The sequence below is a fragment of the Aspergillus ambiguus genome (assembly GCF_047715705.1).
Source record: "Aspergillus ambiguus strain CBS 117.58 unplaced genomic scaffold BDV59scaffold_5, whole genome shotgun sequence".
Taxonomy (NCBI): domain Eukaryota; kingdom Fungi; phylum Ascomycota; class Eurotiomycetes; order Eurotiales; family Aspergillaceae; genus Aspergillus; species Aspergillus ambiguus.
Genome location: NW_027395518.1, coordinates 1064823 through 1089191, shown reverse-complemented (window position 1 = coordinate 1089191; position 24369 = coordinate 1064823). Strand labels below are relative to the sequence as shown.

Below are 24369 nucleotides of genomic sequence, written 5' to 3'. Positions count from 1 at the left end.
CGCATACGGTTCTATCGCCATGAATGCAGAAAAGAAATGGATTGCTCATGAACATTTTTTCTACACCCGTGGACTCGTAAAGGGCATGGGAGATTCCATAGTCCATGTAAGATTTTTTGGTTAATTTCGCTCTGCGTCCCTATGCAAGTAGGCGAAAATTAAATTCTCCAGACATCCTGAACGACCCCATCAAGGCGGACACAATTCCCATCATTTACTCTTCAACGATGTTACCACGCTCCGACACGTACAGACCGTCCAGGAACTGTTCCCGTTAGTCTCTCATCTCTCAGCACCGAAGGGGATCAGGCTCACCTTTCGGATATCCTTGTTGCGGACTCTGCAGATCTGCTGGATGTCGGCGGCGCTCTGGGAGACACCCTCCAGGGAGTTACCGGAGAGCTGGAGTTCATCCTTGACGTTGGGGGAGGTGATGACCTCAACGCCGGGCTGGGCGGTCACACGGCGAACGTACTTCTCACCCAAGAAGTTACGGATCTCAACCTCGAACTGACCGGTCTCGGCGTTCTTCTCGATGTTGACGTTGATGGGAAAGTGAGCGTACACGTAGCGCATCTTGTACTTGAAGCCACGGGTGACACCGATGATCAGGTTGTTGATGATGGTACGGACGGTACGCAGAGCGGCAATACCCTTGCGGACACCGTGGTGCATCTCAATGGAGATGACATTCTTCTCGGGGCGGCCGAAGGTGACGGCGATGTGGGAGAGGTCCTTGACCAGCTTGCCTGCAGGCGAAGTCGGGGTTAGTTGGTCGTCGGTCGAAAAAAAAATAATAATAAACGGGCGGGAGGATTCTGTGGGCTGTGAAAATGGAAATTGCGTACCTCGGGGGCCCTCGACGGTCACGATCCGCGAGCGAATGTGAACCTTCACTGTAGGAGAATTCGAATCAGTCGGGCGGTTCTCTCAACATGTAGCGAGCGTAGAATCAATCAAAGTCATGGCAATGCGGGAATTCAAGAGTCCTGCGCCGTGTGCGTCTCGACAATCGACCATTGAGCAGATGGATTTCTTTCTGATTTCCTCCAGCGAATGTCCCCCTAGTCGTCGCATCGCGTCCCTCTTCTCGTCGGTCGTTGATGTCCTCGTCGTCCTCCTCCTCCACCGTGCTCATGGTCGACGGTCCAACACGCGCACAGGACAGCGGGGGAAAACAGGAAATCGAAGAGCTCACCATTCTCGGGGATGGGCAGCCGTTCCTCGGAGTGAATGTACCGCATCTTGACTGCGTGGGCTGTGGAATGTCCGAGGGGAGAATTGTCGATGTCGTCGAGCGGTCGGCGGTCGTCGAGAGGATCGAAATTCGTTCGAGGCAGTCACGCTCTCTTTCGGTGGACCGAATTCGCCTTGTGCGTCGCTTAGCGCCCGTTGTGGTTTAGCGCCCGTAGGGTGTTGCCGGTCACGTGTTACCCTTTCTTGGAGTACCGCTTTAGGAAATCATTACCTATCCTACATACTTCCTAGATAGTATCTCCCTACGTAGATAATACCTAAGTCCCTGCATCATCCTTCGCCCGCACCTCCTGCAGCCACTTCCCCCCCAGACCCCGCAACGTCCCCGCCAACTCCCCCTTCTCATGCAGCGCACTCACCTCATCCCCTCCCCCAATACTCCGTCCACTCACCAGTACATTCGGCACCGTCCGTCGCCCCGTATTCTCCCCCAGGATACTCTGCAGCTGCTGGCCCAGCGCATGGTGATCCAACTCCACCACATGTGGTGCCGGCAGAATCGAGTATTGGTCCAGAAGGATCGACTTGGCCCGTTTACTGAACGGACAGTACGACTTGGAGAAGATAATAACTGGCCCCATCATCAGTAACCCGTAAAACTCAGCGGCAGCCACTGCAACACTCACTCGGCGCGCGCTTCAGGATCGCGTTCAACTCCGCCTTCGCCTCCGTATGCTCCTCCGTCGACTGCGGCTTGTCCTTCGGTTCCCCCGGGTCCGCCTCGTGCCGGTTCTTAGGCACCGTCATCTTCGTCCGTCCCGCAATCGGGATCTCCTCCACCTCGCCCGCGCTGTCACCGCCGCCGGGGCTCTTCGGAATCGCCGGTTGCATCTGGTCGTTATTCTCCGTGTCGGGCTCCGCGTTGGCGCCGCCCTCGCCCGGTTTCGCCGCCGGGACTGCGGGCACGGCCTTGCCCGCGTCCTTGGCTTCCTTGTGCGCTTCCAGCGCGGCCACCGTAGACCGGTAGAATCTCTGGTTCTGGATCGTGTTCGATTCGCCCTGTCGTTTCCGCCGGGGTTAGCTTGGGCGTAGAGGGAGAGTGGATGGGACAGCCTCACCGAGTAGTAGAAGATCATGATGATTAGGACGACCGCGGCGAAGGCCACCAGTCGGAGGCGTCGATGCGACAACATCTTGACTCCCCCTGTGTATTCGCGGAGTCGCTTGCCGGTAGAGAACTGTTCGTCGCGTACTGGCGCTGCCCGATTGTAATAAGGTTAAGCAATGGCGCGTCGGCCCATCCGGTTCAAGGGCCAACAGGCGTGCTGTACAGCTCTCGCAACACTCAATGAGGTGAGAACCTGATGGAGATATTGCAAACAGGAGCTGGATCAAACCGATAGAGAATGTGCGCCGGGCAAGTGATGAAATGTCGCGATAGGGGGTTGCACTGCGCGTGGGGAGACAGACGGGCCGGGGGGCGGACAGGAGTACGTAGTGCCGTCTTACGTCATGGCAGGAACAGCCGTCAGTCAATTAAGCTTATTATATAAAATACTCGAGGCAAGACCAAGTTAATCAACATTATACAACTAAAGAAACGCTATATTCGGGTATTTTGAACGCAATGCCGACACGGAAAGGAAATGTATAGTATCTTGTCGCCAGGCCACAGATCCTGCTGCAGCGACCTACGCTTGGATGGGAATCCCAGTACGCGGTCCAATGGTCCCCCGGCGTCGACCCTGCACCACAATCATCCAATCCTCCCATTCTTTGGCGATTTCCATCAGGACATTGCCCATCACCGTCGCCGAGGCCATCAGTCCGTGGCCTTCCCCTTCGAGCACCCGCACCTCGCAGCGCCGCATCGTCTGCCCCAGCCATCGCACATTATCCACGGGCACCCGAGTGTCGCGGCTTCCATGGTGGATCACCACGTTACGCGTGATGTCGACGTAGCGGAACCCAATCGGCTGGTGGCGTTCCAAACAAACTAAGAGGTCGACGGCGGGGTTGGCATTGGTGGTGGCACATTCCCAGATTTTGTGCGTCAGTCGATTGTCGTAGTCGGTCTGACGCTCCTGTTCCTCGGAGGCATCGACCTCAGCCTGCGTCGTTGCGACCTGGGGGCTTTTACTGCCGTTAGCGGCGGAGCCTGAGGCTGTCTTCACAGTCTCCGTCTTCAGATCCGCGGTTTGGGGAAGCATCTTCGCCTGGGCCTTCTGAGCGCCGTTGGCGTCCGAGCCCGCGATTTCCTTCACAGTCGCTCGTCGTTTGGCTCGCCGAGGGGACTTGGGCAGACTGGTCGTGAGACTGGCACTGGTCGCGCTCATAAAGCTGGAATTGGCCACTTTAAGGATGGAGGTAGGGAGCGCCCGGAGGATTCTCTGCGAGTAAGGAACCGCGTTGGTAGGCACAGGAGCCTTTTGGGATCCCAGGCTACACAGTTGCGACGGTGGTATCCAAGGGGCTAGGAGGTGAAGACGGCCACGGATATGTTGGGGAATCCGTAGAGCAGTCGCTAGTGCATAGATGGCTCCGGCGGAATGGCCGAGGATCGAGAACTTGGTTACTCTGAGGTGGTTGCAGACAATGGCAACGTCATCTACGTCGGGTCAGTTAGAATCCTTGACAGCGCAGGGCGAGACACCTTACCAGGCCAACTGAGAGGAGTGCCAGACTCGTCCACGTAAGGCCCGCTTTCACCAACTCCGGGGCGATCCAGGGTGATGAGTCGCAGGCGGAGAGATCGCGCTAACTCGTCATAAAATGCCATCAAATATCGAGTCAGCCCCATGCCAAGACAGCACAGGACGACATGACCTTTGGGGTCTCCAACCTCAGAGAACGCAATCACACGTCCGGTCGTCGGATGGTATACCCTCTGGGTGAGCTTGGGAGACGATATGTAATCAATAACGGCCAAGTCGACGGAATCGGCGCTAGATGGACGCTCTTCGGCAACAGAAGCACCGTTGGGAGATACAGGCCCGGAAGGGGAGCGTTTATGATGGCGCGGAGGCGTCGCCGACTCGCTTGATTGCCTGTAACGGAGTTTTTCAATCTCCGGTTTGTCAAATGATTGCCTCTGCAGAAAAGGTGAAGCGGGCATATTCGTAGACTTCGAGGCAAGCGGCGAATTGTTTCGACTGATCAGTCGATTTTTCCCCGTCATAACAGCCGGCGCAGGTGCACTTTCATCGAACCCGCTGCTGGTTGCAGCGTCGCGGGACGAATTATCTTCGTCGATCCTTTGGGACCGCCGAGCTGGCCTCGCCGGGGCCTCCCTGGAGCTTCGATCCGGACTGTCATCCGTCTCGAGTTCATTTTTGATCTTCTGCTGTTGATCTTTCAGCTCCTGGATACGCTTGGCCACTTGTTCGGCCTCGTTCTCGACCCCGGCAATACCACTGTCCACCTTGGCATCTCGGCTTCCGGTGGAAGGATGTCGGCTGTGACGAGATGACCTGCGCTGTCTGGGACTGGATGAGAAGCTATGGCGCAAAGAGGACTCCCGCGCGGGGATCATTCGGCCACTTCCGATTCCACCTGGGGTGCTGGGGGCGCTCTCTCGCGTACTCTGCTGCGAGTAGCGTTCCTTGCTGGGAGGAGTGCTGACCACCTTCCCTCCGGAGGACTCCAGCGAGGCCGCACTGGGCCGTCCTTCTTCAGCCACGTCGGCCATGGAATAGAGCGAGCGCAGACTGGCTCGATTGCGGGGAATATTGTGGCGCAACCCGTCGTTGTAGCTACTCGTCTTCCGAAGTCGCTCGGCCTGGCGATCTTTGTCCCCCAGGAATTCCCGCGACGACTTCTTCATGAGCCCAAGCTGGTTCTTCAAGCTCTTGCGCGAGCTGGTGGACGTGATACTGGCTGCGGTCGAGGCGCGAGGTCCGGGTTCGGCGGTGATCATGCCAAAGGCATAGTCTTCATACGCCGCCTTGGACGAGGTGTATGAGCCCCTCGAGGTCGGTCTTGCGGGAGAGGAGGGAGGATCAAAGGTTGACTTGGCCTTGGGAGAAGGCGGGGCGCGAGCCATCCGGATCACAGGGGCAACGGCTGCATCATCCGGATGGAGAAAAGGACTGTGCGGAGGATCCTCCGGCGCGGGGGGTGCGCCATAGGTCACTCCAAAACCATGTCCGCTGCTAGGTGGACGCTGGTCGAAAACGGAATGCTGCTCTGGAGGCAAGAAGACCGGCGAGGAGGGGTCGGTTTCCGAGTCAATGCGCGGCACGTTATCGAAATGGGTCTGGAGTGGGACAGAGATCGTGGAAAGGGATGAGATCAAGGACGAGATGACCTCGGGGGAGCCCGGATCAACGGTTGAAGGGTTTGCGGAATGTGAGCGCGAAGGGATAGATTTGCGACGTCGGGATAGTAACGATGAAGCCGACAGGAAAGGGGGATCCAGCTTAGACACCGAAGCGTCGTCTGCGCAATCCATCGCGGCCCCCATCGCGATCTTTTCTTTTTTTTTATGATTATTTTTCTAGCCCCTTTCCCTCTGATTTAGTTGCGCTGGATTATTGAACAGGGGACGGTAAGGTAAGGCCTGGAATCCCGGAGAGGATCGCTTTCTTTTCTCCCCAGCCCAGTTCAGGAGACAGGATAGATGCGGGAGGGCTGGGTGAGTGCTTGCATGATCCAGCGAACAGAGGAGGAATTGGCGTCTGCAGGGGAGGCTAACGGTGTCAATCTATCGATTTCGCATGTGCCAGTCAGAAAAAGAAAGGAAGAAAAAAAAGCAAGTTTAGGGCCAGGGCGATCCTATTCAGCCCCTTACGGCATGGAAGCGCCCCTTGCCGAACGTTGTTTATCTGGGAACGAGGGTGTCAAGAAGAAAGGAGGGGAGACGAAGGAGAAGAAGGAGGATGATTCAAGCGAGCGAAAGGCAAAAAGCACCAAGACAGAAAGGATTGACGGAGGAGGAAGACTGGTGGTGGTCGGCAGGAGTATAGGAAGAGGGGAGAGAAGGAAAATAGGGGATGAGGTCGTCGAACATCTGATATCCTTCCTATTGGAGACTGACCTCGACTCCCCTCACCACCTCACCAGATCAGGTCTTATATCTTCATTATCCTCTGGCGCGGACTGTTATGATATCTTTCTCTAATTATCATCACCTCGCTACAGGCGATTATTGCGTCTCTGCATCACGAAGAAATCTTCTCCCTCCAGCTGCTTAATTCCCGCCCGAGGGCCTGATTCGCTCTGGGTAACCCACTATGAAACCTCCCTCCGCATGGTTCGCAGATCCAAATTTCAGGCCTTCTCGTCCTTGAAGACGAATGGCCGTCCACGCACCATTCATAACTGATACAAATTGCATTGGACCTGTCGATTCCATGTCAACAATTGAGCAACCCTCGTATCGGGTTTCGTCCTCCCGACGACGTCATTGTTTCAGCGCTTGCCAGTTTCACCATCGATCCAATATGGACTGGCTGTGTGCCCAGAAGACCTGCATCGTCGAGGATGGGAAGCCAATCCCTGCCGTCACACCTGGACGGAAACGCTTGGTCCGTCCTCCCCGAGGGTGGTTAGACCAGTTTGGCCGAGCCGGTTCCTGAGATCGCGGGCCCACCGAACCACACAATCATGCAATCCAATCCTGCGCTCTTTCTGGGCATATCCACAGACTGGGTCAGCTCGTCCTGTCAGTCCGGGTATTGCATGCTGACCTATACTGTCCTGTTAAGTATTTCTGCATTCTTGTCGAGCGCCAATACTTCATGAGTTGGGCTTCTCTACGACGTGCGCTGTAGCGCGTAGAGACAATTGCAACGATCGACAGTCCGGTTTCACTGTGAGACGAGCAATTACCGACATCTCCCTTTGCAGAAGAAGGGAATCCTTTCTTGATCGAGTTCCAAGGGAGAACTTTACCTTCGAGCTTAATGAGCTTCTTCCAACGTGAGACCTCTCCACCGCGTCGCATAAAGCGTCTCACTCTAATGCAGAAGCTCTTGGTTAGTGGTGTGGACGGTAACCTTAATAAATATTGCAAATTATTCCATATGACGACGGAAGGACCGTCTATGCGTGGTCTTTGAGCAGCCATGGTCTTTAAATTCTTAAAGTGGCTTTCTGCACTTCGCATCACGACTATTCCTCCCACACGAATTCAACATGTTGAAATACAATCTCTGATCTCCAATAAGTACCTCTACATTACTATTATGTTCAGACCAACATTTCTGTATCGCTGCACCACCAGTAAGCCCGTCCACTGAGGGATATGTTTTGGAAGCGAAGGGGTTGTCCACCCGACCCTCGTAATCGATCATCTCTTCCACGGAATCGAATGGTCCTGGAGATTTTAGGGCCAATGGCTGGTCATAGAATATCGATCCGAGACTGGATGTCCGCAGCCTCCGTTGATAGCCATGGCTTGCGAGGATCGAAAATCTCCGAATCATAATGTCCGCCATCTACATCCCCATCTGTTGGTCGCCCAGCTGTTTATCAAAGAATTCTTCCCAACCCACAGAAAGCCTGATGATCTTAAAGGGTCGATCACTTCCGTCGAAATCATCATCTGACATGAGTTGTGTTTACGATTAGCCAAACAAGACCAAGCTAGCTCACCTGATGAGATAAACGAGCCGGTATTCTATGAGCCAGATCTTAATGGGGTCCTAAGTCGAGGGCCAGCCTCACTAATCGCACGAGTAAAGCGCCGTGTCGTTATCAAATACCCCCGCCATTCGTGGTGACATTCCCAAGCGGCACAGTTCCTCACCTCTGTTAAAGACATAAAGCATAGCTTCGAGGTTAAGAGCGACTATTGACCAGTATAATTATACCGTCGATGTCGATGCATCCCTGCGACTGAAATGATGTCCACAAGAAGCAGCGGAGGCTGTTTATTACATCCATCGCAAAGGCGTGGTTCACTCTGATCTACGACCAGATAATTTCTTGCTAGGAATGAGCTCGGCCTTCTTTGTGATTTCTGAGGCCATTTCTAGGGGTGTCTGCATTAATCATGCCGGTCCATTGGTTCATACTCCGTACTGCCTGCATATCCATCTATAGCTTTATTTGGCTGACCATAATCATCCTACATAACATCATCCAATATGATCACGTAGATATAGGTGATAGACCATATCGGATCAAAGTTCAATTTAGCCTAATCCACGCACAGCTACATGTAAATAACTACTAGGACTTGAGGCGACGGCGTTTACTGCGTTCATCATTTCTAGCCTTCAGTCCTCCTGCCAAATCGCAGGGAACACTTTGGGGATGAGTTAAAAAAAAAATTAATACACCCATATATGCACCATGTCATATGTATATAATAGACAGAATTCCTTGTTGAAGTGGTGAGCGTCCATGTTGGTTCCCGGCTCTTGATTGCCGACCCCGTCCTTTTTTATATACATTCAGGTAGAATATATTGTGCGGATTTACACCATACATACTACTATTGAACAACACACTCCCCATAGCAATGCCTCTATGCATACAGAGTTTAGATTTCGCAAGGAATATAAATCATCCCATAACCCTCATACTTGGTCCATGCTGAGGATTCGGAATGGGGAGGAAGGCTTGGCATTCTGAATTGATCGCATCGAATCAACCGACTTGTCCATCTTCAGCAATCCGACTGCCGCTTCAACCACCTCCACCTTGTTTCTCGACGCCGATAGACCATATCGACACATCCCTTCCTGCTTTATTGTCCTACAACATCTCTTCTGCTCGAACACCATCCATAACACCACGTGTCACCCCAGGTGACCTCCGACGTTCCCCTCTCGTTAGAAATGCGGTGATCGCAAGCTCCGCCGACCCAACCTCTGTCCGCAATGGACGCCTACCCCGAAGACTATATCGCCCACAATCTTCCCTTTGTCCTGATCTCGGGGCTCGAACCGACCTCCGAAGATGACCCCGAGGTCGAGGCTCTCTATCCCCTCCAGGAGAAAGGTGTCAAAATATACTCGGATTTCCCACCCTTGAGCGGCTCAATCGCGGAGGAATTGCGGACGGCGTTGCTCGAAGAAGATGCCTCTCTAGCTCCCTGGGGTCCGAATGATCAGACATACGCACCAAAGTCAGACGTCGAATACCGAATCAAAAGCATTGGGCGGGTGAGTTGATGCATGTCGTTTGGAACCTCCCCGCAGCAGCTCCCCCGCGGTGCGCTACATCTACAGCAGTAGCCCCTGAAGTAGTGCAAGGATGCACGAACCAACCGGGACCGACGTTCAATACATTCTCAGAATATTGCTGACCAAAATAGTCCTACCGGTTACCCCCGCGCAAGGCCGACCCTCCGCCTGTGTCCCCTCCCATGAGCCCGGCAGAAGGCGACAATGATAAGCCACCAATGCCCTCATTCGTCCTGCATTCGCCAATATCTCCGTTGACTCCCAGTTCTCCAACCTTCCCGGACGGGTTGCTGACGCCATTATGGGTCACGAAACACCAGAGCCTTGTCCCGGCCGCCGTGATCAACTTCTTTCCCTTTTGCCTAGATCCAAATATGAGCTCCTTGCGCGACAATCAACTTAAGATTGAAATAAACGGCCTGAAACAGGAATGGGCCTCGTCCGGATACAAGACTCGCTTCATAGTTGTTCTCTTATCGGAAGAAGGCGAGGGCGACTATGCTCGGGATGCGGATGATCGAGTAGCAAGTATTCGCAGGGCGACCAACCTCGATCAGAAGTCTATCTTTCTCATCCCGCCAGACGCCACTGTAGGGGAGCTGAAAGGGTTTTCCGTTTCTCTGCTGTCCCTTCTTCAGCCATCGCTGATGGAGTACTATCGGGATCTGTCCAAACATGCCAGGCGAAAGCGGAATCGAAGCACTATACCACCCCCGACTGCACCGCCCACCAGTGGCACCTCTCAGACATTGTCCCTTCAAGGGTGGAACGTTAGATACGAATTCAAGATGGGGATATTCGCCGAATTTCGTCAAGAGGTCGACGCCGCCCTCAGAAACTACGAAAGCGCCTATGATACCCTCTTCGGACAAGAGGTGTTTGAGAATATCGCGGGTTGGAGCCCGCGGTTTAACGACACTCGTCTGATAGCTGATGCCATCGCAATACGCATGATCCGATGCCTACTTCAAATGGGCCAAACCACTGCCGCAGTAAGATCGTGGGTGAGACACCGTTCCCGTTCGCAAGACATAATCAATCAACGCGGCAAAGGCACAAGGAATTATGGTTGGGAGGCCTGGGAAGCAAGATGGTCCATGGTGATGGCGCAGCTTATCCGTCAAGCACACATCCCCTCCTTTACCTCAGTAGGTATCTCTCAGGAGCAGTTTAACGAGCAATACTCGATATTCGTTCCTCGAGAAAAGACAGTACATTCAGGCGATATTATCAAGCCGTGGGAACAACTCCATCATGAAGGATACTGGCTATATCGATCTGCAAAACATAGTATGCAACGCCGCCTCTTAGCCGAACAAATCCCCGCCGAGGACCGCATCCCTCCTGGCCAGTCTCCTGCTTCTCAGATTGCTAGCAAGGCTTACCTCTACGATACATATTTAGCCCCAGAAACTCATATAGAGGCACCCCAAGCTGGGTCGACTGGATTTGATCATTCACGCTTGATTTTGACTGCCTTGGAGGCAGCGTTGGAGGAATTCTCAAAACGTGACCAAGTCCGGATGACAGAGCGGCTCCGGCTGGAAATAGCGGAAGAGTATATGCGTGTCGGGTCATGGACCGAGGCTTACCATTTGCTTCAACCGTTATGGTCCACCCTAACTTGGAGACGTGCAGGCTGGTGGAGTCTAATGGGGAGGCTTGGCTGGGCCCTGCGAGAATGCGCCCTGCGCATGCAGGATAACGAGACCGTTTTGAGGGTAGATTGCGAGTTACTCAACAGAGGTAAATATATGCCCAACATTGTACCACTCACTGCGCGATCATCTCTCTTGCTGACAGTATTTGTAGTATTCCAGCCAAAACCTGATTGGTCTTATGACATTCATAAGAGCCTTGGTGACCTTCCTCTGGTGAAGCCCAAGCCATGTATTGTCTTGAAAGCGGAGGACATAGTTTCGAGCGGTAGGCGTACCACAACTGCCCTTACTGAGGGCCATACTAACCAATCTGCTTCTCTTGGACAGTCTCGGCATCATTTGTCATCCAACACGCCGAAGGAAATGTTGGCGAACCTCTGTCGGTTCAGCTTGTCATCAGATCCTGTGCCCAGCCAACGTCTGCCCCAATCAAATTTTCGGCGGTCAAGATCGTATTCGAGGGTTGTCTTCGTCCGATAAAGCTCGAGTCAAGCGACGATGTGTCTGCCGATACCACAAGTCCTTGCGTTGTATCGTTCATTGCGCTACAAGAGCCCAGACTATCCGCCGACACATCGATTGTTCAATCACCCACTAACCATCTGGAAACTCTTACGGGTGTTGCCGACTTGACAATAGGACCCTCGCAAACTAAAGTGTTCAATTTGACATGCGTTCCACGCGAAGCTGGGGAGTCTCGGGTTGCGTCTGCCACCGTTCTTATCGAGGAAGAAAAATATGATCTTGCTTGTGCCGTGACAGATCTAGGCGATCGAGACCCTTTTTGGTGGCAGCAGACCCCCAGCGGCGTGACGCGAAGAAGGGTAGGAAAAGGACGCGACACTACCCAGTGTAGGATCCTGCCTAAGCCTCCCAAGATCCGGATCACCACTCCCAACCTGAAAGATAATTACTACACGAACGAGCGCGTCGTCCTCAAACTTGGTATTCACAACGAAGAAGATGAGGCTGCGGATATTGTCACTGAAATCCGTCTTTTCGGTCGCCCAGACTCTGCGGCCAAGATCTCATGGATGGATGAAGACGGCACCGCGGAGCCGCAGGAATCCGGTGTGAGTACGCCTATTGAGGGCGTTGCTCATTTTCTGAAACGACCGATCGGTGTTTTGGAGAACTCTTCTGAGCGAGAACTGGAGGTCGTGCTCTTCAGCACGGACGACGCTTCGGACTACGACTTGGAGATATCTTGCGTTTACAACCTGGTGTCCGACGTGCATACACCCATAATTGCGACGGCACGGGTGAGTCTGTCTATCGTACGGCCATTCGAAGCGAACTACGAGTTCCACCCCCGACTCCATACCTTGGAATGGCCGGATTTCTTCTCCGTGGATGAAGACATGTTCGACGCCCAAGGAACCCCCAAGCCGGCAGGTCTACACCAGCGGTGGTGCCTGAATTCAAAACTTGTGTCTTTCGCCCTGGAACCCCTTGTTATCGAGCGAGTTTCGCTTGTGCTGCTGGGAACCGGTGGAGGAGCGACCTGCCACGTCGGCCCGGAAGAGGTTGCCAGTCCAGAGACGCCGGAGATACACCCGGAGGAACTACGCGAGTCGAATTTCATCTTGGATATGCAGAAGCTAGTACTGGGTGATAGAAGACCGACCGCAGTGAATCTTGCTTTAGAGATCCACTGGCGTCGGAGTAGTGAGAGCGAAAGCCTTGACGAGAGTCACTCCACGACGTCGACGCTTGCGGTGCCTCGTTTTGTTGTCCCCGCCGGCGAACCTCGCGTACTTGCTTCGGCCGTGGGATCAAAGACGCTCTCCGGGTTGGTCCATGTGGACTACACCTTGGAAAACCCATCTACCCATTTTCTCACCTTTAACCTCACGATGGAAGCCAGTGAGCATTTCGCCTTCAGTGGACCTAAGACGATGATTGTCCAACTCGTACCATTGAGTCGTCATACGGTCCGGTACAATTTACTAGCATCTAAGCGGGGACAGTGGATTCAACCCCAACTTCTGGTGGTAGATACCTACTTCAACAAGACCCTACGAGTGCTTCCCACGGAGGATATGCGATCGGACAAGAAAGGCATATTGGTATGGGTAGACGCGGAGGATTAGATCGAGGAACTAGCGTCTCCTGGTGGGATCGCCTAGTTTCACAGTGAACGGACACGATGTATGAATGTCATTTAGATGCATGGATAGAGTGGACATTGGCTGTTGTATAATTAATTCCGGAGTAGACGATCACGTGGGAGCCCTTATCACGCGCGGCCCAAAGCGGACTAGCGACGGCGATCGGAGCAGCTCCCCAGATGAGGGAATCCAACAGCTGCGCAGTCCCTCTCATCTGCCTCTCCTGTGCTGTCTCCAGCCTTCCTTGAGCTGATACTTGTTGCCTGCATGTTATTCAAGTGAACATTCTCATATTTGCGCTCCTTTACTCTTACCACACTCCAGTCGCTTTTTTGCACCCCGTCGGCCCCATCCGCTCCGTTCTTGGAGACGTCTCTCACGCCTCAACCCGTAGCCATGGCGGCGCAGGCGGCTCTCATCGCGGACACCATCGTGGGCATGAAAAAGGCCCTACGCAAAGAGAACGATTGTGCGTGATCTTATTTCTTCCGCCCCTTTCACTCTTGTGCGTTACCCCATTGACGCTTTCCCAGACTCCGAGCCCGACGACCCGATCACACAACCGACGAATCGAGGAAACAAACTACGGGCAAACGCAAGATTCGTGCGCGAAGGTGCTTTGGGATACATCCACCCGGAGGAACTCTATAAACAGGTAAGGGCTCTATCCAAGCCATGTCGTGACCCACTTCGATGTCTTTCCTACAGCCTTCGGCTTGCTTCCCGGGTTGCTGTTTTGAATCGATGAACTAACTGTTCTACTTTCTTCGAAACGCCACAGAAAATTGAGCACGCCGGATACACACGTTACATCCTTCAACATAATCCTGTGCGTTACGACTCCGAAGGGGACGAGCTGGACGATGATGATGAAGACTCTGAAGCGGACGCTGCTGCAGCCGAGGAAAACCCATTTTCGGAGATCGCCTTGGAACGTAAGTTACCACATTATATACCAATCCTTCCAATATTTATTTTATTCAAATGGCTGATCGATGATGGTCTGGCTTGTAGATTTCCTCTGTCCACTAAAACACCCCTCCGAATTACCGAGCCACCCTTCCCTGTCGCATGCCTACACATCGAAATCCCTCCTCAATATGACACAAGCCATCGAAGCGAAACTACGCCAGGAGCGTGCACTTCTATGGCGTGCGCGAAACCTTCATCGACAGTTTCTAGGCGACGCCTCGTGGATGCCCTGCGGAGCCGTCGAAACCTCAGAAGACAGATGGATCTTCGAGCCTCGGATGGCGAACATCGGGCCTAGTTCACCAAACAGCCAGTCGGGTCCGAATGGAATCTCCACGCCCTCAATCGCCGGAGGATCGAGTCTTCTCAAAAGCGGAATCCCTGATTCCAGCTCCGTGGCTGGTTCATCGAAGGGGGCTCAGGACCAGAATACAGAGAAGGACGTCGAAATGCCAGATGCTCAGGGCCTTTCGGACGGGCACAATCTTAACACCGAGCAAGCAAGACGGCCCAAGTCTGAGGAAGTCGATACTCCCGTCGCCGACCTACCTCCGCACCCAGAGACCACCGACCAGAAGACACAAGTCAACGGGAACAAGGCGGAGCCAAGCGGAAATGGCACGCTCAGCCAAGATGTCCAGGGACACACGAATGACGATCGACCGATGACAGGGGATGAGCGCAACGGAGCAGATCCTGAACGCCGACCCGACGCGCAGGGCAACGACACGGATCGGGACGAGGAGTTGCAGGATGGCTCGTCTCCCGAACCCCCTCGTCGGATGACCACGCGGGCCCAAACCAACGCTGCAAACCCGCAGCAGGAGGATGACTCCGGCCGCGCCTCTCCCTCGGCTTCCTCTGACACCCTCAGCACCCTCCCCACGCCACATCCTCTCTTCCTCGTATCCGAGTCCATCCGGCCCGACGCCAACTTTGGCCTCCCTCCAAACGAAGCTGAAGAAACCCGGCGTCTGCTGTGGTCGTACGTGCAGAAACAGGAGGAGACGGTGCGGGGATTCGAGCACATGCTGGAGTGTCTGCTTCGAGCCTGCCGGATGAAGGACGATGTGTTCGAGTGGTGCAAAGCGGAAGGCCATGTGGGGGAAATGAGCGACGGCGAGGATTGGTATGACCGAGAGAAATGGGGCCTGGCGGATGGCGAAGACCTCAAGAAGGGGGCCGACGAGGATGAAGTCGAACCCGTCGAGGAGAGTCGAACGTCCAACAAGAGAGGACGAGGTCGGCGATAGACTGGGGGGTTTTTACTGGATGCTTTTCCTACCCCTGGGGCCATCCTGCAGTTGGCCTGGTCATGCACATTCATCAGTCTTCCTCCGATATAGATCCCTAGCGTGGAGTTCGTGGTGTTTGTGTGTTCCGGTTGAGGAGTATGAGCTGGCTGACTCCTTTTTTATGTACGATTCCCACCTTTTCCATGATATTTACGAAAAATGCGCGGCGTGTTTTTGTTTATTTGAGTGTCTGTAGATTTGTATAAATCTAGCTGGAAAGGCACATCGATTGTAGAGACCATATCTGATCTGCTGCATCCGTGCTGCACGTATGTCCATGGGAACATGTACGTATGTACAAAAGAACGCAAAGGAAAAGCAAAACACCGTTATCAGCCTCCTCCGGTCTATAATACTCTTTCGCTTTTGCAGTTTTAATTAGTCCATGTCATCCTGACGGGTCTCTAAGCTCCCCATTCTCCTGTTGACTGTTGAATTCTATGCACCTACATCTTGTGCTGGGCCTTTCCGGCCCACACCTCCTCAATTACACGGGTGTTGAACGTCCGAGTAGCTCTATCGACGGTGGCTCTCGCCGCAAAGGCGGCCCTGTATATTTGTCCCGTCGCGGCTGAGAAGGTTACTGTTTCTTGCCACCTTTCTTCGACTTGGCGCGCTCGCGCTCACGCTTAGCGTAGATCTCGGCAGTGAAAGGACTACAAAGGGCCGTGGTCAGCAGTCACGACAGTCATGAGATGGCTCACTCGTCTCTTTCGGGGTGGTCGCATAGTGGGAACAGAACGGAACGTAGGTAGGCGCATTGGGCAGGGTAGAAATGGATCATGACATTTACTCCCAAGGAAATGGAAAATACTTACTCCTCCCATTGGAGAGCGAACCAGTAGAGGATGAAGACCTCGGCGGTCAGAAAGATACCGGCGACCTTTCCAGTGTACAGGGCGACTCCGAGGAAGTTCATGGTGCTTCCCCAGTACATAGGGGAGCCGGTCACGTTGAAGGGGAACCCGGTGACGGGGGCATCCATGAGGATACCAAAGTAGTCTCCAAGATAGGTGCCGGTGACACCCAGGGCCCACATGCTGGATACAACTAAGACGGAGCCGGCCGCGATGAGGGCGCCGCCCAGGATCGGTTGGTGCACAGGGGCATAGAAGGGTTGAGAGTCCAGGGCCAGTTGGTAGAGGTGGTCGCGCAGGATTCCCAGGGTGAAGATGGTCGCAGCGAGGAAATAGCAGCCGTAGTAGGCATTACCGCCGAATGTACGAGTCAAGAAGTGATTCCGATACTCTACAGATTGAGGCAAATGCTTAGTGCTGTTGTTCCTGTTTTGGTGGCAGAACCGGGATCTGTGTTGCAGTTGGGAAGGAATGACCAACCGGTACGAGCGACGATGCTGGATCCCGGGTCAGTTACATTCTCCGATACTATCTTGTAACACCATCCAGACCGACTTACTTCCAGAAGATGGGGTTAAACGCGATGGACAGCGCAGCCACTGGGGAAGAGCAGAGTTAGGAATCACATGCGAAGGAGGATATTTCCGGACGCTGGAGAACAGACGTACATTGGAGGGGCTGCTGAGACAGGTCAATAAAATCCGCGAGACTGGCCATGGTGAAAGGCGAAGAACGAAGGTTGGGGTGGAGGGAGAAGAGGAGAGAAGAGAATGAGGGGAAGAAAGAAGGTCGAGGAAAACAAACCCGAAGCGGCATGACGTCTTCACATGGCGGCTGATTATGTCAGGGCCCGGCATAGTTAAACGCATCTAATGCCACCTGCCGCTGCTCACCGCCTGTCGACATCATTATCACTTGCTTTCCCTTCTTGTTTGACCATCGCTCTCTACCCTCCGACTTCTCTCTCATCGTCTGGACATCATGCCTCGCTCGAGGATCCCAAGACGTCTCTATCTCGCCTTCTGATCGTCATGGGACAACCCCTATCGCTGTGCCTGTCTTCCGGGGAGAATGGCCCTGAAGCGTCGTGATCTCGTCCTACTCGGCTCGGGTGCATTCATTGCATGGGGGTTGGCCGTGAGCTGGCTTCCCGTCTTACGCTACTTAGGCTATGCTGTGCTCCTCGGCGCTTTTCTGTCGCTCGCCGCTTTATTTGGTCTCGTCTGCTTTACCACGCGAATCCCCAAGACTCGGATCTCATCTTCCACCTCCAGACGCCCCGCCGTTGCCGTCCTATCTCCCCAACACTGGCAGAAAGAGGCCCAAGCAGCGAAAACGCGCGCCGCATATCACCCCCTTTCGCTCTATCCACACTCGTTTGTTGTATCAGAGGGTATCGACGAGCTACTGAGTTTGATCACTCGGGATTTCATCGCGTCCTGGTACCAGCGAATCAGTCCAAACCCGGTGTTCGTCAATGAGGTCGACCGCGTGGTTCGGTCGGCGGTTGGGAACCTCCGTGATAGGTTGCTGTCCGAGGATCTCATTTCGCTAATTGTGTCGCGCATATTCCCTATCCTGACCGCCCACATCAAGGAATTTGATGTCGCCGAACGCTCTGTACGCGGCCGCCACCTAACCCGCAATGTTACCGAATCGGAGGAGTTGGACTTGGCCATTGCGAAGAAGTACCGTGATGGACAACTCCATCCTGCGGCAACTCTTTCTTTTTCCGATCAGAAGTTGGTAGAGCAAGAATACCTCCGGAAGATTGCGGTTGCGTTGCTGCCGCAATTATTTCCTGCGACTGTCCTGAATAGTCGCATTGTGTCGGTCTTGGTCAAGGAGATTGTTGCTTGCGCCGTGCTGTCCCCGCTCTTATCGGCCATATCGGACCCTGATACCTGGAACCAACTGATGGAGGCTTACGGTCGCTCTGCAATACAGGATCGCAAGACGGTTCGGAAACTCCGAGCGGCTCTAGACGAGCATGCCTCTCCGGTTCCGAAATCAAAAAACGCGCATGCCTTTCCGCGACTAGGCCCACAGGACTCCGAGCGAGCTTTTGAGCGCTTTGTAAGGGCTATCCGGCGTTGTAACAACCTATCCGATGCCAGGCGCTTCAGGGCCCTGGTTGCAAGCCAGCTGAAGCGGGAAACGATGGTGGAAGGGCAGGACCCTGTCTACCTTCGGAGGCTTGAAACAGGAAAGAGAGTCTTGGATCAGAAGGTTTCGAAGCTTTCAACACCGGGAAATTACCAGGCATCGCATGCGAAGGCGGCTACCTCGTACTTTCGTCGCACAAATTCGTCCCACCCGCACGAGACGTCTCTGGTAGACGTGATGCACGATGCTTCCGGCCTCTCCTATTTCATGGAATTCATGGATCGACAGCAGCTCATGTCCCTTGTCCAATTTTGGATCGTAGTGGATGGCTTTCGTAACCCACTCGAGGATGATTTTGGCGATGAGTCCTCCCCAAGTTCCTTAAGTTGGACAACGACGGATCGGAATGACATTGCCCTGATCAGCGAGACCTACCTTGCGAAGCCTGAGTTAAAAGTGACAGACGAGTCCCGTCGAACAGTCAAAGCGTTCTTAACCGCTGGAAAGCGTGCTACTCCTGAGCAGTACCGTAAAGCTAGGACAGTCATCCTATCCACTCAATCGGCGGTACTTGAGGAACTCCAGAGCGCCTACTATCCAAAATTTAAGCAATCCGACTTGTATTACAAATATCTTGCGTCCGACGAAGCTTCGGGCTCTGGACCTCATGTCACCCCAGATGGACAAGCGAGTTCCCCTCTGACGGATGCGCCGGAGAGAAAGCCTCTCCCTCCACTGATGAATCGTACAGCGTCAAACCCGACCGCCAGGCCAAAGGATCTGCGCAGGGCTGCCGTCTCCTCAAGTGATGTGCGCGCCATGGGCAAACTATTCGATGATGATGAGTCTCCAAGACGATCTATCGAATCTCAGCGGTCAGCTCCATTGTTCGATGATGACTATGACACTGATCCACTCGCAATGTCGACTCAAAGCCTTGGCAAGGACTCGCAGAATGGCGATAGTGAGACTAACCAGACCCAAGTCATTGAGACAATGGAGGCTGCGTTGAATGACATCATTACCAATGAGCCCAAGAACACCAGAATCGAGGATCTCAAAAACATTGATAGTCCCACTTCTCGATTGTCGAGTAATGAGAGGTCTCCGCGTACTTCGGCGGAGTCAGCGCGGCAAGAGTACCGCCCAGAGGATAAGACCAAACCAAGCATTGCTTCTCTCGGTCTTATAGATCAGTCTTCTCGCCTTGGCGTATTCTCGGATGACCTCTTTCCCGATCAGCAGAAGTTTATAGAAGATGAATACGAAGAGCCTATAGGAGCCGACAAAGACCCTGCTGATGAAGTTCATGAAGCGGCCCCTGGGGATCTTGGTCTGACGGAAGCAATCGAATCATTAACGGTAGATATCGACAAGCTTGCGTCGCAGGAGTCTGTTGTAGACGCGCTTACGAGGAAGGCTGAACTTACGAACAACACGTCTGAGCTTAGAATTCTGCGCAAATCTAAGGCTAGCATTCAGCGCGAGATCCACCGCAAGGAGATGCAACGGCAGCAGTACATTATTCAAGAAAGCGACAATAGCCTGTATGGCCGTTCAACCGTCCAAATCAAATCCATTGTTGTGGGGAAGGAGGAAGATGGTCGAGAGTTTGCTATGTGTATGTTTTTATCATCAGGCTCTTCTGAACTTGGCTAACAAGAACCGTGCAACAGATGTTGTTGAGGTGCAACGAAATGCCGGAGAACAAATGCCTGCGGCGTCTTGGGCTATTGCTCGTCGGTACAGCGAGTTCCATGAGCTCCATCACAAGCTACGCTTGAGGTACCCTTCTGTTCGTCATTTGGAGTTTCCACGACGGCGTATGGTCATGAAGCTTCAAAAAGAGTTCCTTCAAAAAAGACGCCTAGCCCTGGAGGCCTATCTACAGAAGCTGTTACTCCTCCCGGAAGTATGCCGGAGTCGAGATCTACGAGCTTTCCTCTCTCAGCGCGCCATCATTCCTCGCGACGAGAACTCCAACAATGGAGAAACAAAGGACCTTGTGACCCGAATATACAACTCGGTCGCCGATGGAATGGATGATTTTCTTGGGAATTTTGGCGTTCTAGACCAGCTCTCGACGGCCGGGCAGAGCCTGATCTCGGCAGCCACCAGTCAACACACTAGCACTGCACCTGATGCGGGCCTAGCTACTGAGGACGCAGTAACTGCCGCGGAGGCGGAAGCGGAGTTGAATGCATTTGAGGATCGTGAGCTCGAACCATTCATCAAACCAATTTGTGACCTGTTCCTAGAAGTCTTTGAACTAAACCGAGGTAACAATTGGCTGCGGGGCAGGGCCGTCGTCGTGGTGCTCCACCAGCTACTAGGGGGTACCATTGAGCGAAAGGTCCGCGACGGAGCGCGGTCCTTGGTACAGGACGATTCTCTACTCCGTTACCTCAGTTTGGTGAAGGACACCCTCTGGCCGGGTGGTGTTCTTCGCGAAAATAAAACACGCACGGCCTCGGAGCGGCTGAAAAGTCGTGCCGAGGCTAGCCTTGTCCTGGCTACATTGATTCCAGACCTGGCTGGCAATGTCGTGGGACGTGCCAATGCTCAGGGAGCGGCGCGACGGATATTTGCAACCCTGAACAATCAACGCCTAAACAGTCATTTGGTATTTACGATCCTAGATGAGATCGTGCTGGTCCTGTTTGGCGGTGCGGAAACAGGACGACCACGTTGAGGACATGTGTCCTTGTGTTTATATTGTACAGCGAAATATGTTTGTTCACTATCCCAGTATTTTCTTGCTCACACATGTTATACGTTTCCCTTATTGTCAACGTTAGCGGGTGTTACACGGTCTTTGGGGAATGTTTCATGGGAAGAAGCCTAATACATTATTAATATCGACCGCCTACCTCGAATCCTGCGTAATTACGTGTGGCAGAGAGAGCTTTGTACTGGAATTCTCCACGGTAAAGTAGCATTAACGTCCAGATTATGCACAGTGCATTGATCTGCTGTGGAGTGAAGCTACTATTTCAGATCCTGTCCTGCCAACTCCCATTCAACCTTGCTAATTCCCCCACTGCCCATCATCCACAGCGTCTTGAGTTCGGGTCCAGTCCAGGCAAAATTCTGTACAGTATAATTTGCCTGGATTGTCACGAGAAGCTGTCCATGAGGATCCAGTACGTCAACACCGCTCCCCGTGGCAGCTACAATGTACCCATTGGCTGCGACTTTGAGTCCATCTGGGATGTAGCCGGCAGGCATATAGACGGGACGCCTATTGATAGCTCTAGTGCCGTCTTCGGTCACGTCAAAGGCATAAACACCTCTAGATGCAAGAAGTTAGCACTTCCCTTTCACAGAAAATTTCCAAGCTCTGTCTCCCGTTTAGTCATACCTGCGCGTTGTGGCGGTATAGGAACTACTATGATGACCGGAGGCTGGATCGATTGGCGCGCTGACAGAGCCGGTATCGCTAATGTACACGATTGTGCCTTCTGGGTTGAAGGCGATACCATTCGGCTGTCCCATCGTGTCATCTATAACGAATACAGCGCCAGATGTCTGGTTATACCTGTAACTGGCACAGGGGAGTTGAGGAGCTGTATCAGTCAGGTTGTTGAACCACGAATAATCTGCTATTGTCAGCGTCCGGTCTCTTGAAAATGATGACTGTATCCAAGAATTGGAAAAACTCACCGGGATCTGTGAACCAAATATCTCCGGTTTTGGGATGCACGGCGACATCATCGATGGTGTTGAAGTAATAACCAAAGTAGTTATTCACCAAGCTTGTCGACTTGTTGGTCTCGGGGTCCAGGATCCTGAGCCCAACGCGTTGCTCCCCTCCTCCGATCGAGCGGTTACCTCCCGAGGCTCCCCAGATTATCTTGCCGTTATGGAAAGTGCCCCCGTTTGGGGCATAAACTGGAGGGTCAGAAAGGTATTCCGAGAGAGTTGGGGGCTCTTTGTTCAGATCCACCACGAGCTGTGGTAGATATCCTGGTGGGGGCGCCAACTGCGATAGCCAGAGTTTGTTTAGAGACTTCACATATACTGGAGCTTCATGAACAGCGTATGACACTTGGAACATATACTCGTAAGTTGGGTTGGGACCGAGAATCTCTAGGCCTCTCTCCCTATCGTAGACAACAAAGTCCGCTGACTTGATATCGTTCAGGGCCGTGCCGTTGGCCACAGTATCTCCAAAAGTGCTTGCAACGTACCCTGTTGAGATGTTGCGATGGAAGTGGTAGCTAATCAGGTGTCAGCGGTTGTTGATTCTCCGGTCTCACTTTCCGGTGGTAGTAAACTTACGGCAGAACATTTGCATAGTGATTGACACACACGACTGAAGGGCCACATGCCTCTGAGATAGGAGTAGTGACACCAGATTGTGTGCGGGCAACCCCGATGAGGAAAGAGAGTAGTATCAACGAGTTCAAATGCATTATGTTCAGTGCTCGCACTCAGTAAGGCCGTCTAGAAAGAAGGTTTTACGGGTCTTGGCCCATATGGACAAATATGTATTCGGCGCTGGGGCCTCATAAGTCATAACCGAGGGTACAGGGGCTTTGTGACTGCTCCTGCACTGGGTTCAAGTCGGGGTATGTGCCTGCATTCCCGCCAAGGCCGAATGAGCCATACAAAATTGCGGTGTAAAAGAGCCTCTGCACCACTTTTTAGAATATTATAAAATATTTCATCTCGCTCAAAGGTAGTATATTCAAGTCTCTGCTACAGTTTGTAGCGGTAATTCCTGAGTAAGATGACTTCCCCCTCACAGTACCTTGTGAGGGGGTTCAAATCTCAACCAGCAAATGCCGTATATGTGCCGCAATTAAATTTCTTCGTGTGGGACACAATTTGTGGGGTAAGTGATCTTCAGCCATGCGCAAGGTGCCGGAAAATAGCTGGGAAGGTCTTGGATGATAGACTCAGCTGGGCGGATGATTTTCGCTCGAGGTGCGGGGGTACGTCCCGTTCTTGTATACACGGAGAAACTCCGTGGAGTAAACTTGCATGGAAGGGAGTTGCCCTTCGGAGGGAACATTCAGTGACGTACGTTCAAGGAGCTGATATCTTCGATGCTGCCAGTTCCGTCACCGCGTGGAGTTTCTTTGGCATCGGGACGGATGTCGGTGGGATCTTCCCGTTCACCCAACGCACGTTGGATGAGCTTGGCTTTGACGATTGCACCCTTCAGGCGCTCATCCACATCATTGACAGCCTCCTCCGTGTTTTGCATCGGCAGAGACGCGGGATCCACCAATTCCAAGAGGATATCAATGTTTTTGGCCAGCCGGGAACTTGGGGGAAACCTCAACATCTCCTTGCAAATGGCCGGTGCCACGGAGATACCCTGATCAGGCTCTGTAGACAACTGAGTCTTTTCAGGGGCTCCCTTAAGGTCCTGGTCGGCGCTAAACGCATTAGAGGGGTCCAAGTCCGCTAGTCTTTGAGCCCAGACAAGGGCCTTGCCGTAAAGTCTTCCCAGTTCGACGAATTTTTCGAACCCTTTCTCCACGGCGAAAACACTGCCTTCGGTATACCCGGCTTTAGCACCATCCGCCGCTCCCAGATCGTAGCCCTCCTGGTAGAATTCTTCCTCTAGATCGAGGAGACTTTCGAGTAGATTGTTTTCCATAGGTCCAAGCGTGCCCGGTGGGAGGAGTTTTCTTAAGAACAGAATTAGACGGGGAAATGTTTCAAAAAGGGTATACCCAATATATATGGGTGTTCCTGGGAGTGCCGGGCGAGTAAAGTGATTGTAGATAGTCCGATGAATCCAGAGGCCACAGAACCGTAATGGATGATGGTCGGAGAGTCCAGAATTTCCTTTTTCGGACGAGACTCGCTATGTTATGTCACGTGCACATGTCCATACCTAACCCAAAGTAGACAGGCAACTTACATCCTTCGTACTCCGGACATCTAAAGAGAATAACTACATGGAGATTTTCCTACCATGTTATATATCTCCTCATCTGCCTGGTTCCTCCTATACGATCTACCTATCCGTGTGGTCTCCCTATATGCGGGACCTGTCTCTCTCCCGCAACCTATGACGCCCT

At 53.1% G+C, this 24369-nt stretch overlaps 9 protein-coding genes across 9 annotated transcripts; 3 read left to right on the top strand and 6 right to left on the bottom strand.

Moving 5' to 3' along the window:
- Positions 1 to 1349, bottom strand: BDV59DRAFT_134031 (60S ribosomal protein uL6). Its single transcript, XM_073687023.1, has 4 exons — positions 1199 to 1349; positions 849 to 896; positions 316 to 749; positions 1 to 265 (listed from the first exon to the last, which is right to left on the bottom strand). The coding sequence occupies exons 1-4, from the start codon at positions 1242 to 1244 to the stop codon at positions 215 to 217; spliced, it is 579 nt and encodes a 192-aa protein (XP_073551140.1). The 5' UTR covers positions 1245 to 1349; the 3' UTR covers positions 1 to 214.
- Positions 1350 to 1377: 28 nt separating this feature from the next.
- BDV59DRAFT_134025 (glutaredoxin) lies at positions 1378 to 2658 on the bottom strand. Its single transcript, XM_073687022.1, has 3 exons — positions 2316 to 2658; positions 1884 to 2256; positions 1378 to 1828 (listed from the first exon to the last, which is right to left on the bottom strand). The coding sequence occupies exons 1-3, from the start codon at positions 2388 to 2390 to the stop codon at positions 1515 to 1517; spliced, it is 762 nt and encodes a 253-aa protein (XP_073551139.1). The 5' UTR covers positions 2391 to 2658; the 3' UTR covers positions 1378 to 1514.
- Positions 2659 to 2869: 211 nt separating this feature from the next.
- On the bottom strand, positions 2870 to 6075 carry BDV59DRAFT_134000 (Alpha/Beta hydrolase protein). Its single transcript, XM_073687021.1, has 2 exons — positions 3856 to 6075; positions 2870 to 3805 (listed from the first exon to the last, which is right to left on the bottom strand). Exons 1-2 carry the CDS (start codon positions 5657 to 5659, stop codon positions 2889 to 2891), a joined length of 2721 nt encoding a protein of 906 aa, XP_073551138.1. The 5' UTR covers positions 5660 to 6075; the 3' UTR covers positions 2870 to 2888.
- Positions 6076 to 8825: 2750 nt separating this feature from the next.
- Positions 8826 to 13216, top strand: BDV59DRAFT_172737 (uncharacterized protein). Its single transcript, XM_073688763.1, has 4 exons — positions 8826 to 9308; positions 9461 to 11075; positions 11142 to 11255; positions 11318 to 13216. The coding sequence occupies exons 1-4, from the start codon at positions 9024 to 9026 to the stop codon at positions 13081 to 13083; spliced, it is 3780 nt and encodes a 1259-aa protein (XP_073551137.1). The 5' UTR covers positions 8826 to 9023; the 3' UTR covers positions 13084 to 13216.
- A 90-nt stretch (positions 13217 to 13306) lies between these two features.
- On the top strand, positions 13307 to 15538 carry BDV59DRAFT_172735 (RXT2 domain-containing protein). Its single transcript, XM_073688762.1, has 4 exons — positions 13307 to 13570; positions 13635 to 13756; positions 13883 to 14036; positions 14116 to 15538. Exons 1-4 carry the CDS (start codon positions 13498 to 13500, stop codon positions 15324 to 15326), a joined length of 1560 nt encoding a protein of 519 aa, XP_073551136.1. The 5' UTR covers positions 13307 to 13497; the 3' UTR covers positions 15327 to 15538.
- On the bottom strand, positions 15539 to 17004 carry BDV59DRAFT_172734 (bifunctional phosphatidyl-N-methylethanolamine N-methyltransferase/phosphatidyl-N-dimethylethanolamine N-methyltransferase). Its single transcript, XM_073688761.1, has 5 exons — positions 16894 to 17004; positions 16785 to 16824; positions 16706 to 16722; positions 16187 to 16616; positions 15539 to 16024 (listed from the first exon to the last, which is right to left on the bottom strand). Exons 1-5 carry the CDS (start codon positions 16940 to 16942, stop codon positions 15949 to 15951), a joined length of 612 nt encoding a protein of 203 aa, XP_073551135.1. The 5' UTR covers positions 16943 to 17004; the 3' UTR covers positions 15539 to 15948.
- A 121-nt stretch (positions 17005 to 17125) lies between these two features.
- rgsC (putative intermediate filament protein (Mdm1)) lies at positions 17126 to 21195 on the top strand. Its single transcript, XM_073687020.1, has 2 exons — positions 17126 to 19952; positions 20008 to 21195. Exons 1-2 carry the CDS (start codon positions 17297 to 17299, stop codon positions 21021 to 21023), a joined length of 3672 nt encoding a protein of 1223 aa, XP_073551134.1. The 5' UTR covers positions 17126 to 17296; the 3' UTR covers positions 21024 to 21195.
- Positions 21196 to 21319: 124 nt separating this feature from the next.
- On the bottom strand, positions 21320 to 22746 carry BDV59DRAFT_191520 (SMP-30/gluconolactonase/LRE family protein; the record flags this gene model as incomplete). The annotated part of the gene is made up of 4 exons (XM_073691912.1): positions 21320 to 21623; positions 21693 to 21930; positions 21995 to 22551; positions 22613 to 22746. 4 exons carry the CDS (start codon positions 22744 to 22746, stop codon positions 21320 to 21322), a joined length of 1233 nt encoding a protein of 410 aa, XP_073551133.1.
- A 602-nt stretch (positions 22747 to 23348) lies between these two features.
- BDV59DRAFT_191519 (Yae1 family protein) lies at positions 23349 to 23942 on the bottom strand (the record flags this gene model as incomplete). Its single annotated transcript, XM_073691911.1, has 1 exon — positions 23349 to 23942. One exon carries the CDS (start codon positions 23940 to 23942, stop codon positions 23349 to 23351), a length of 594 nt encoding a protein of 197 aa, XP_073551132.1.
- Between the last annotated feature and the right edge of the window lie 427 nt (positions 23943 to 24369).

What these genes read in the sequence shown, in the direction of transcription:
- BDV59DRAFT_134031 (XM_073687023.1), bottom strand. Translation starts at nt 1,244, where the DNA reads ATGCGGTACATTCACTCCGAGGAACGGCTGCCCATCCCCGAGAATG. An exon ending in GCTGCCCATCCCCGAGAATG is followed by an intron (nt 897 to 1,198) that starts GTGAGCTCTTCG and finishes ATTCTCCTACAG; the next exon opens with TGAAGGTTCACATTCGCTCG. An exon ending in GCAACAAGGATATCCGAAAG is followed by an intron (nt 266 to 315) that starts GTGAGCCTGATC and finishes TAACGGGAACAG; the next exon opens with TTCCTGGACGGTCTGTACGT.
- BDV59DRAFT_134025 (XM_073687022.1), bottom strand. Translation starts at nt 2,390, where the DNA reads ATGTTGTCGCATCGACGCCTCCGACTGGTGGCCTTCGCCGCGGTCGTC. An exon ending in TCATGATCTTCTACTACTCG is followed by an intron (nt 2,257 to 2,315) that starts GTGAGGCTGTCC and finishes CGGAAACGACAG; the next exon opens with GGCGAATCGAACACGATCCA. An exon ending in GATCCTGAAGCGCGCGCCGA is followed by an intron (nt 1,829 to 1,883) that starts GTGAGTGTTGCA and finishes TGATGGGGCCAG; the next exon opens with TTATTATCTTCTCCAAGTCG.
- BDV59DRAFT_134000 (XM_073687021.1), bottom strand. Translation starts at nt 5,659, where the DNA reads ATGGGGGCCGCGATGGATTGCGCAGACGACGCTTCGGTGTCTAAGCTG. An exon ending in CACTCCTCTCAGTTGGCCTG is followed by an intron (nt 3,806 to 3,855) that starts GTAAGGTGTCTC and finishes GACCCGACGTAG; the next exon opens with ATGACGTTGCCATTGTCTGC.
- BDV59DRAFT_172737 (XM_073688763.1), top strand. Translation starts at nt 9,024, where the DNA reads ATGGACGCCTACCCCGAAGACTATATCGCCCACAATCTTCCCTTTGTC. An exon ending in GAATCAAAAGCATTGGGCGG is followed by an intron (nt 9,309 to 9,460) that starts GTGAGTTGATGC and finishes TGACCAAAATAG; the next exon opens with TCCTACCGGTTACCCCCGCG. An exon ending in GGAGGACATAGTTTCGAGCG is followed by an intron (nt 11,256 to 11,317) that starts GTAGGCGTACCA and finishes TCTCTTGGACAG; the next exon opens with TCTCGGCATCATTTGTCATC.
- BDV59DRAFT_172735 (XM_073688762.1), top strand. Translation starts at nt 13,498, where the DNA reads ATGGCGGCGCAGGCGGCTCTCATCGCGGACACCATCGTGGGCATGAAA. An exon ending in CCTACGCAAAGAGAACGATT is followed by an intron (nt 13,571 to 13,634) that starts GTGCGTGATCTT and finishes ACGCTTTCCCAG; the next exon opens with ACTCCGAGCCCGACGACCCG. An exon ending in CGGAGGAACTCTATAAACAG is followed by an intron (nt 13,757 to 13,882) that starts GTAAGGGCTCTA and finishes GAAACGCCACAG; the next exon opens with AAAATTGAGCACGCCGGATA.
- BDV59DRAFT_172734 (XM_073688761.1), bottom strand. Translation starts at nt 16,942, where the DNA reads ATGGCCAGTCTCGCGGATTTTATTGACCTGTCTCAGCAGCCCCTCCAA. An exon ending in GTCTCAGCAGCCCCTCCAAT is followed by an intron (nt 16,825 to 16,893) that starts GTACGTCTGTTC and finishes GCTCTTCCCCAG; the next exon opens with TGGCTGCGCTGTCCATCGCG. An exon ending in TTCGCTCTCCAATGGGAGGA is followed by an intron (nt 16,025 to 16,186) that starts GTAAGTATTTTC and finishes GGCCCTTTGTAG; the next exon opens with TCCTTTCACTGCCGAGATCT.
- rgsC (XM_073687020.1), top strand. Translation starts at nt 17,297, where the DNA reads ATGGCCCTGAAGCGTCGTGATCTCGTCCTACTCGGCTCGGGTGCATTC. An exon ending in TGGTCGAGAGTTTGCTATGT is followed by an intron (nt 19,953 to 20,007) that starts GTATGTTTTTAT and finishes ACCGTGCAACAG; the next exon opens with ATGTTGTTGAGGTGCAACGA.